The sequence below is a fragment of the Oncorhynchus masou genome, chromosome 5 (assembly GCF_036934945.1).
Source record: "Oncorhynchus masou masou isolate Uvic2021 chromosome 5, UVic_Omas_1.1, whole genome shotgun sequence".
NCBI classification, from domain to species: Eukaryota; Metazoa; Chordata; class Actinopteri; order Salmoniformes; family Salmonidae; genus Oncorhynchus; species Oncorhynchus masou.
Window position 1 is genome coordinate 44174395 of NC_088216.1, and position 10733 is coordinate 44185127.

The window sequence follows — 10733 nt, forward strand, 5'->3', positions numbered from 1 at the left end:
TGGATATAACTTTTATAACATTTTTTTTAACCAAATATTCAGAACTGACTCTTGAGGTTGTTCAACACAGCCAGTGATCTGTTTTCGCTCTGTTTGTTTCATTGTACGCTTAACTTGTTTCCAGGCCATCAAAAACAATGCTGGATTCCGTGTCTGGATCCTCTTCTTCCTTGTCATGTGCTCCTTCTCTCTGCTCTTCCTGGATTGGTACGACAGCTAACCCCCTGAACCTGGCAGAACCAGGAAGTGACATCAGCCCGGGCCTAGCCCTTCACATTGAAGTATATGGTTGGATGGACAGAGTGTTGGGTATAGGACCAGCTTTTCCTAAACCCCCCCCCCCCAGAAAACTGACCCCAGACCAGTGCTTTGATGACGACTTCACTACATGTCAACCGTACTCGAGCCACTAGAAGTCAGTGTAAATGCATGTTACTAGGTAACTCTTCCTGTTCAGCAAAGCACGCTTTTGGCCGAATACAAAGTGCTGTCATCCACCTGCACTGTGTATATATGGGCAGTCGGTATCGCATACATACTGACCACTACGCTTGTTATTGCATCAACAGCAACTGTCCTCTGCTGTCTTTCTCAAAAGAAGGAAGTGGTTTCTGAACTATTAGTCTTTCTTTCTGTATTGAGATCTTGATATTGTGTACTTATGCTTTGTTGAGATGAAGAAAATGTTTTTTTTTAAACCCTTGTGGTCTTTCATATGTATTTATTCAATGGTATGTACACATTTAGAAGATATGAGATCATTAAGCAATAAGGCCCGATGGGGTGTGGGATATGGCCAATATACCACGGCTAATGGCTGTTCTTATCCACGGCGCAACGTGGAGTGCCCAGACACAGCACTTAGCTGTGGTATATTTTGTCATACCACAGCTTTCAGGGCTCAAACCACCCGGCTAATAATTACTAATATACCATGAGTTAAGGCTAAGCTTTTGCAGATGGGATATTATCAAGAATAGTTATTGAGTTACAATGAGCGTGTAAGCCTTTTGTTTGTGTGAAGATGGTGGTTATGATCAATCAATGGGAGTATTTGTGTTGGTATAACTTCACATTGCACTGCTTGTGTAAAAACCTGGTCCAATCACCAATAAAATGAAGCACTACTTATGAATGACATTTTCCATTTTTTTTCTTATTTCCCCATATTACAGCAAGAAATCCACACTTTCACGAGTTGATATATTATATGGATTGTACTTCAGCCATTCTCTAGTCTAGTTCATGGCAAAACAATAGTATCCAAATTATATACAGATCTAGAAATCTGGGCCTATGGTATGAACCACAATCCAAATAATTGCCTTTGGAAATGAGCATGAAGGAACTTCATCGCTTTTTTTTTAACATATGATGGATTACTCCAAGGTTGATGTGAAATGTGTGCATTTTAATAGATATTTGGTGTACAGTTCAAAGCCAATCCATTTTCCTCAATTGTCCCCAAAAAAACAGCATCAAATGTACTTCTGTTTAAGTCATTATCGTTGAAAAAACTAATGACACTTTAAAAAAAAACATTTTTTAAGTAATGAAGATTTCTCCTGTCAAATATGACGTTTAGAGTTGCACTGCACGCTTCCCTCACTCTGGTATATCTGTATGACTTGACTGCCTTTTAGGGTGACTGACTACTATAGAACCCTATTCAATGGCATTACACGTTACATTCAAGAGCAATGCAAAAACATTCAGTATCAACAACAAGACATGGGATATGCTATGCAGTGACAATAAGCATTCACATGCTTTCTGAAGACCTTGACATAGTGCCTGATCAAACCGTGTCCACAATAAAGGTGAGCTCTACAGACATATAGTGAGCGTCATATCAGGGCCGTGTTCAGTATAGCACCGCGTTGCAAAGTGTTTTGAAACGGAAACAGAAAATTGGCATTTCTTATTGGATAAGTTTAGGTAGTATCTCCCCGTTTCAAAATGTGTTCCCCTGTTTCATGCTTACTGAACAAGACCCAGAATTAAAACTCATCTACACATTGGAGTCATTTGACTTCCAAAACATCAATAGGACATGATTTTTGATCATCAAAATGCATCTTCAAGTGAGTCATACCCCATTCATCCACAAAAGGGGAGGCAAAACGGTATTTTTTTAGCAGTCATTTTAGCTGGATCTCGAGGGCTAAACAGGACATTCTCTGACAGTACTTCATGTGTATTTTTGTAACAGTCTGCTTGTGTGAAATGCAGAAGCCTTGTAAAGTCATGCGTGCATGTGTGGTTAAACCAGCTCCACAGACACTAGATGGTTCAGTCAGTTTATATTTGGGTTACTGAGATTTTATTCCCCATTTTACGTTTGTGTAAAAATATGTTTTGTCAACGAGTATGTGGCAAGATGTGTTTGTGTGAGTATTCTCCCCTCAAATAATTTTAACTAACCGCGGATGCTATTCAAGCAAAACCAATATCCCTTCAACCCCTGTTCCAGTCTGCTTACACAAAGGCATCTGTAAAATAATTGAACTGATTTAAAACAATACTTTTTCTGATATATTGCAGTTCTACAATAACAATTAAAACTGGTACAGCTCAGGAACAATCATTTTAGTTCCAACGCTTTTCCAGATTTGGAGTTTTTCACAGGGCTTGATGGTGATCCTAGTACAGAAGGCTGCAACGTTACAGAACGCTGAGATAGAAACACATTTTGTAGCACAAATATGATTAGCGCTCATGTAGAATTGGGCATCAGGTCGGCTCTATTCATTGCAATTGTATCTGTAGCATTCTTAACGTTTCACCTCTCTGAATACAGCCCAGTGGATTAGGCCAGCTTCTGGTGGGTCTCGGTCTCCTGCTGGGTGACCTTCTCCTCTAACATGACGGTCATCCACGGGGACACGGACCGGGTGATGGTCTGCTTGGCCATGTTGTAGTGGTTGATGATGGTGAAGAGACGCCCGCGACCACCAGGGGGGTAGTAGCCGTATATCCCCGTCGGCATGCACCGACCTTGCTGCAAGAGGGAGAGAGCGATTTTAGCATAGGAACAAGAGGCAGAACTCTACAAATGTTGACAAGATAAGACCTGGAAGTGCTTGTGAAAACCTGTCGTTGTCGTTACTGAAAAGAAGATAACATCAAGGTGCCAATAATATTTTAAAAAATGAGAATTGATTCAAGTTCTGTCTTGCAAGTGCAACTGTATGCTGCATTGTTTTTGAAAGAAGGTCTTCATTGGTACCTACAAGAGGCATCCCACTGGGCAAACACGGGTTGTTTCAACATCATTTATCAATGCATTGTGATGTGGAATCAACGTGGAAAAATACATTTAGATTTTTTTTTAAATATCATCCGCAGCGTCATTTTCATCTTATTTCAACCAGCGTCGTAAGCATTGAAATAAGAGTCAAACTTAATTATATTGACTACACCTGACGAACAGGTTGTTACGTCAATCTAATTTCAACATAATCTTCAGAACTATGTATACATTGAAACGTTGGGTGGTTGAAGTTGTTTCATTTTATATTACCATGTTTCTGATGGAAGCCACTCTTCAGTAAAAGGCACATGACAGCCCGCTTGGAGTTTGTCAAAAGGCACCCAAAGGTCTCTCAGACCATGAGAAACGAGATTGTCTGGTCTGATGAATCCAAGATTGAACTCTTTGGCCTGAATGCCAAGCGTCACATCTGAAGGAAACCTGGCATCATCCCTATGTTGAAGCATAGTTGTGGCAGGATCATGCAGTGAGGATGTTTTTCAGCGGCAGGAACTGGGAGACTAGTCAGGATCGAGGGAAAGATGAACGGCGCAAAGTACAGAGAGATCCTTGATGAAAACCTGCTCCAGAGCACTCAGGATCTCAGACTGGGAAGAAGGTTCACCTTCCAACAGGACAACAACCCTAAGCACACAGCCAAGACAATGGAAGAGTGGCTTTGGGACTCTCTTCGGGACTCTTCGACAAGCCAGAGCCCGGACTTGAAGCCGATCGAACATCTCTGGTGAGACCTGAAAATAGCTGTTCAGTAACGCTCCCCATCCAACCTGACAGAGCTTGAGAGGATCTGCAGAGAAGAATGGGAGAAACTCCCCAAATACAGGTGTGCCAAGCTTGTTGCGTCCTACCCAAGAAGACTCGAGGCTGTAATCGCTGCCAATGGTGCTTCAACAAATGGCTGATTAAAGGGTCTGAATACTTATGTAAATGTGATGTTTCAGTAAAACAATTTGTGTAAGTTTGCAAAAATGTCTAAAGACCTGCTTTTACTTTGTCATTATGGGGTATTGTGTGTAGATTGATGGCGGGAAAAACAAACAATTTAATACATTTCAGAATAAGGCCGTTAACGCAACACAATTTGGAAAAAGTCAATACTTTCCGAATGCACTGTATATACCCTGCTTGGCTTGGGAAACAAGCTGTGTACGTTTCGGCTGAGCTATCATGTCAACATGTTCAGACATTGATCAGCTTCCATACTCATTTGCATAGACTACCTACATAACATTGAATAGTTAAAAGTAACTAACTTTTCTTACACAAGTGTATGTGGGCCCAAGCCCTTAGGGGGTCCGAGGCAGAGAATAATAATTTAAAAAACTGACAGGAGCCCACTTTCAATGTTCAAAATACAGCAGAGAGCATAATTTTGTTTCTAAAACATTATAAAAAAAGAACTGTGGATTAAATCTTATGACAAGCACATACAAGTAACAGCCAAAAAAAGAGCCCCAGAGCCTATGATTTCTTAATCGGGCCACTTATAATGAATACCAGAGATAATATCCAAAGGTAAACGTTTTCTACTAATATCATGAATTTGGCATCCCATTTATAGGGCTAATGGTAACTACTTCGAAAGATACAATCATCCATATGCCATGAACCAATGATTGTCCTTTGGGCAAATCAGATGTCAATGGAGCCTAGATAAACCCAACCTCACTCCGAATTTACTTTCACATAACAGTTTGTGGAAGAACCGTTAGAAAAAAACGTAAGAAACGTCATGAGAATGACCGATATAAAATGCGGAGAAAAGTTCTTATTTTTTAATGGAATGAAATGCTTGTTGTTGTTGCATTTTATTATTTGTCCTGAAGAGGGCACTCTTTGCATGGCTATAAGCCTATCTTGCTTTGGTGCGCTACAGCAAGACAGGACACTACCACCCTACACAAAGTTACAGCCCTTTAGTGAAGCCAGCGAAATCTGGTGTTATATTTGCTCTTTGCAAAGGGCCTTCCTCAAGATCTGTCATTCAATTTTTTTCAGAGACACTAAAAAAACATAGCAGGTTACAAAGTAGCGCTTGCTAACTACGTTTTGATGTATGGACTCATTGTCACTTGATAGGCACTGGTTCAAATTCACGTTTCACTAATCGCCATTTCCATGACGCGTGCTAACTAACTAGCCAGATAACCAGCTGTGTACTTGACGGCGTTCATGGAGGGTTAGTGATATCTGGGATCCTTAGGACATACATATGTTAAACCCGAACCGTAACCATTTTAAATGTCAACTTCAATGGAGTAGGGACAACCCAAGGATGCCAGATAGCAAGGACCTATCACTGAGGCAACGCTGTGCCATCGGCGCATTTTGGGACTGATATTTTTCATTTCAAGTGAAAACTACCAGAATTCAGTGGCAATAGCCTTACAATTGATGAAAACATAGGACACATTTTCAATGTATTGCTATCTAGCTATGTCGTCTCCCAGCATGAGGCAGCTCAGTTTTCAGAGCCTTGAGAAAAATATTTTTGCTGGAATCAGTGCAGTTTATCCTCCTTTCACTAGAGTAACAATTTCCATTAAATAATCTCAGTTTTCTGGTGCACTTAAATTCTGTGTGGCACTTACATTAATGTCATTTCCTCAAATTTAAGAAATCAGCAGCTTTCTGAGTATTGTCGAAGGGCTGTTTTAAGCACAATCCATACAGAAAAATGTTTTTTATTCTAGCTATAATAATAGACATATTGGCAGATATGGGTTATGTGTGAATATTTCCACTCTAAAATTTGAATCGATATCGGATCCAAAAATCCCATATCGTTCATGCTCTATTTTCAGCTTTGCATGGTCATTTAGGTTGTCTATGCAAAAGTGTATGAAAGCTGATCAATGTCTAAATGTGTTAACATTATAGCTCAGCTGAATCGAACACAGCTTGTTTCCAAAGCTAAACAGGAAACATAGAGGAATGAGTCTGGATGGTAGACTTATTCTCACTGAAGTGCATTACTCCTCATATTCCAGTAGGAGTCCCTGTTCAGTCAGGAATGATTGGACTGTGGCTTCACATTTGATTTAAATATATCTATTTATTTCGGTTGATAGAATGATGTTGAAACAATGACGTTGATTCAAATATAATTTTACTATCAACAGTGAAACCAGGTCAAATGTCTAATCAAATATGAAATTCTACAGAACTTTAACCACCCAATATATATTGATGTAGGATTTTTTTGTAAATAAACATTTCTACATGGAATTGTCAATGCAATTTCAACATATACATAGTTCTGATGATTATGTTGGAATTAGATCGATGTGAAAACTTGTTAATCAGGTTAAGTCAATGAATTTAAGTTGAGGTTTTACCCTAATTTCAATGTTTACAATGCTGGTTGAAATGAGATGAAAACAATCCTGGGCCCGGTTTCCCAAAAGCATCTTAAGGCTAAGTTAATCGTTACAACTTCTGAGCTGTTTCCCAAAACTGTCTTTATTAACGCTGTACTTGAAATTGCTCGTAATCTAATGCCTTCCTCAGACCCCTCGTAGAACAGCTAAGTGCATCATTAGATCACCATTTACCCACTTTACACATAGAAAATCTCAGCTAAACATAGAATGAAGATGTTTATCTGTCTCTCTGTGACCGACGAAAACGTCATAGTTGAATGGCCTAAAAAGTGTGCAATGTTTTAACCAAGCAAAGCAAGGATAAATTTGCTTTTTTAATGAAAACTGAAATAGCATAATAATCTAGCAATTATATATTTAGGTTAAATGTTTGACAGCACTTTCATGTTCAATTGATAGACCTACCTCGCATTAAGCCATTAGGCTACATCTGAGTCTATTCCATATTCGTATCTATTAGGCCTATAGGCTACTATTATCTAGAATCTGACGCATTTCGTTGTAACCTAACCAATAACCTAAAGGTCAACATATTAGGTCTATAGCAAAGTTGCTTAACTTGCTACTTCATGTTTAATTATTCTATTTGTTTAATGATTTAATTGTAGAATATCTGTTAGGCCTACTTGAAGCCCAATTCCTGCCTGCCATTAGGCTACAATGATTTGTTGAGCAATTACGAAAACCATTGTCATCATATCCTATTTTTTAGGTCAAGCTGATATTGTCTACAGCAAACAAACAACTTGTATTCATTCTGGCTCACAGTTTAGACACACTGAACAATTCAGATTTTACTTAATCAAAGATTGCTTACAAAAATGGTACGAGTAAACACTTATAACACATGACAAACATAATACAAACACTTACATACATAATAGACTACAGAACATTTATTCTCACGATGGGAAAACTATTGCGTAAAAAAATAACCATAAACAATTTAAGAGCAACAGGGAGCTCTTTAGACTATATTCTGGAATCATTTTCAGCACAATACAGCTCCTGAAGCGACTCAGTTAAGTTTAACTTTGTAACAAGTGCACTGCGTGGTGTTTTGGGAAACGGGTGTGACATCTTCAGAAGTTCTTTTTATGATGCATAGTTAAGCCTAAGGTCCATAAGCCTAAATTCCATCCCTATCGGGAAACCGAGCCGAGGTTGATGACTTTTTTCAAATCCAATGCATTTTCCACATTGATTCCACGTCACAATACGCTGACAAATTACATTTAAACAATGTTGATTCAACCAGTGTGTGCCCAGTGGGATGCTTACTGTAGTAGCTTACCGTGTACATGAAGCCGTCTGGACAGGGCTGCTCATACTGGTAGACTTTATAGACCACCAGAAACATCACGCAGACCAGAAATGCCAAAGCACAAATCACCAGCAGAGTGACCTAGGAAGATGAGAGTCACAAACATCATCTCTGGGTTATTGATAGGTCACACTATGCCCAAGCCCAAATCAATCCCTAGACGGCTAGCCACTAGATACTACTCTGTGGTAGATTACTGAACGAGATGGGTGTAAGAAATATGACAGAATCTGCATTTGCCCAACCACAGGGATAGGCGGAGTTATTACTATTTCGCATCTACCAATCCAATTATTTCATGGCCCGTATTTATAAAGCGTCTCAGTAGAAGGAGTAGGCATGCTGATCCAGGAACAGTTTTCCCTTTTAGATCATAATGAATAAGTTTACATTGACAGGGGGCGATCTGATCCTAGATCAGCTCTCCTACTCTGAATCACTTTATAAATATGGGGCCAGAGGGCTAATTGCACCTATCCTATTACTTCAGCTCTACTGGGACTCATCAAGACATGTCTAAGGGTTTGATTAGGGAATAGGTATTGGACGTTTGACCGAACAGAGTGAGACTCATGATGTCTTTAAAAGAGTAAAAGTACATTGCACTGGCATCTCCATGGTATTATGCAATGGCTACAGGCATTTCAAGGAACTGAGGAGGCGGGGAGTGGGAGAGAGTTGTCTGGAAAATCACTTTGTCAAATATGCCAGCCTCAGCTATGAGGCCAGGGCCCGTATTCTTAAAGCGTCTCAGAGAAGGAGTGCTGTACTAAGACCAGTGTAATAAAAAAGGCAAAACTGGTCCAAGATCAGCAACCATACTCTGGAACGCTTGATAAATATGGGACCTGATTTTGTCTTGATCACGGGCCCAAACTTAGTGTATAATATCATCGATTTTTATTGACACTGAGGTTTACTAAGAGTTCCTTCTGATTTTCCAGGATGTAGATGATGTCATATTTCTCTATTAGAGTTAGAAACATCTCGCGGAAATCATGAAAGAATTGATATCAAGGGCTGCTCTGCAAAACCAGCATGGAGCCAGACAAGAAAGAAACCAGGTAGGGAATGTCCCTTTCAATTACAGTGTGCATATTGCCTACAGAAAAGTAAATGTCTTGCCCTATCTGATAACAGATTATGCCTTAAGACTTCAGATACAAAGATATCAGCATAGCGAGCTGGAAAATACCACAAAGAGCATTTGATATAGAAATCAATTGTGCTATGGGATGTCATGGATTGCATTCGCACCAATGTTTTTGATGGGACCACTCTTAGATAGTGAGCAGGTATGGCTTCTTCGGGTGATCTGTAGCCTAGCAATTTGCTTCTCAAAGACCTCTATGTAAACTCATCTGTTGCTGCCATGCTATGTTGTTGTCTTAGGTCATTCTTTATGTACTGTTGTGTTGTCTCTCTTGTAGTGATGTGTGTATTGTTCTATATTTTTATTTCATTTCTTTTTCATCTCAGCCCCCGTCCCCGCAGGAGGCCTTTTGCCTTTTGGTAGGCCATCATTGTAAATAAGAATTGCCTAGTTAAATAAAGGTTACATTTTAAAAAACAGAGAGAAAAAAACTGAGTGAGACACGACAATTACAAGACCATTGTCATGGCAACAGTTGAATTAATCAAGGGGGGCTTGGGTTTGGGTGAAGAACAAGAAAACATATCTTACTTTGAGTCGCTCAGATACCCCTTCAATGATGCTTATTGAGAATGCTGCTATCTTGGGGGAGTGCAGCTTGCTCTTCTTGTGCTCCCCATCATAGTCGGTTTTGGTCTTTACCACCACCTGAAACACAATGGCAAATGCCAAGATGTAAATAAATAATGCTGATCATAGGCCTGCACGAAGGTGTAACATTTGTAGGCTATATCCTTCATGTGTGTAATGGTGAATAGATTGATAGATTTTTATTTGAGGCTATTAACAAAATAGTGGTTACATTGACACGTTTATTTCTATTGGATCCTTAGATGGTCACATTCATATTATTTCATCCTGTAAAAAATAAAACTCCATAAAAACATTGACGATGGGTAGAGTAGATATACTGCACCAATAGGCTTTCAATTCACTTGAATAAATATTACCTTGTCGAGTACAGGGAACTGCAGTTGACTGGCATCTAAGGGTGTTATGAGGGGAATGGTGTCGAATCCATCTTCTGAGACGGTTTTGGCGTTGTTTTTGTCACTTAAATTATTCCCCAATTTAACCATTTTTCGAGACGATAGGGTGTAAAACCTGTTCGGAGAAGGACATGGCGTTCAATAGTGATTGTATGATGAATACATGTAGACCTATGCGCCGTCTAAATTATGAATGGCATATGATTGTTTTAGTTTTATCTTAACGTAGCCAATCATTCCTGAGCTGAAACAAAGACACGCCTGCATTTCAAACACACTGCAATTGATAACATAGATATGGAACGTGGATTATTTTGTTAATTTCATTATGATACCAGAAGGAGCGCTCGCAAATAAAACATCCTTTGTAGTATCCTTTGGATGTTACTTTCAATTAGCACTTATTATCATAATAAGAACGATAAACTTGTATATGACATTGAATAATACATCAACCCTTACCTGCTAACGTTTTTTTATTTTAATCCTTGTTGATGGTCGTATTTTATTGTTATAACTGAGACCGCCGGTGTAGGTGTGACTCGGCCGATTTAAGACGTTGTTGATGCACAATATGGACAAGCTCTAGCTGATGCTCCTCAAAGGCGGA

The 10733-nt window shown here is 39.3% G+C and overlaps 2 protein-coding genes across 3 annotated transcripts in view; one reads left to right on the plus strand and one right to left on the minus strand.

Annotated features, from left to right (window-relative positions):
- The window catches only part of LOC135539631 (syntaxin-18-like), a 19941-nt gene extending 18806 nt beyond the window's left edge, over positions 1–1135 (plus strand). The window contains exons 11-12 of one of the 2 annotated variants that reach the window (XR_010455651.1): positions 125–783; positions 866–1135. Coding sequence is in view for 1 of the 2 variants with exons in the window: in XM_064965628.1 (XP_064821700.1) it covers positions 125–220 (96 nt within the window). In the remaining variant the exon portion in view is untranslated. Of the gene's footprint in view, positions 1–124 lie in introns of both variants that reach the window. The other variant, XM_064965628.1, reaches the window with a different exon arrangement.
- Positions 1129–10733, minus strand: LOC135539632 (neuronal vesicle trafficking-associated protein 1-like). The gene is made up of 5 exons (XM_064965629.1): positions 10586–10733; positions 10085–10238; positions 9666–9782; positions 7952–8062; positions 1129–3001 (listed from the first exon to the last, which is right to left on the minus strand). The coding sequence occupies exons 2-5, from the start codon at positions 10211–10213 to the stop codon at positions 2810–2812; spliced, it is 549 nt and encodes a 182-aa protein (XP_064821701.1). The 5' UTR covers positions 10214–10238; positions 10586–10733; the 3' UTR covers positions 1129–2809.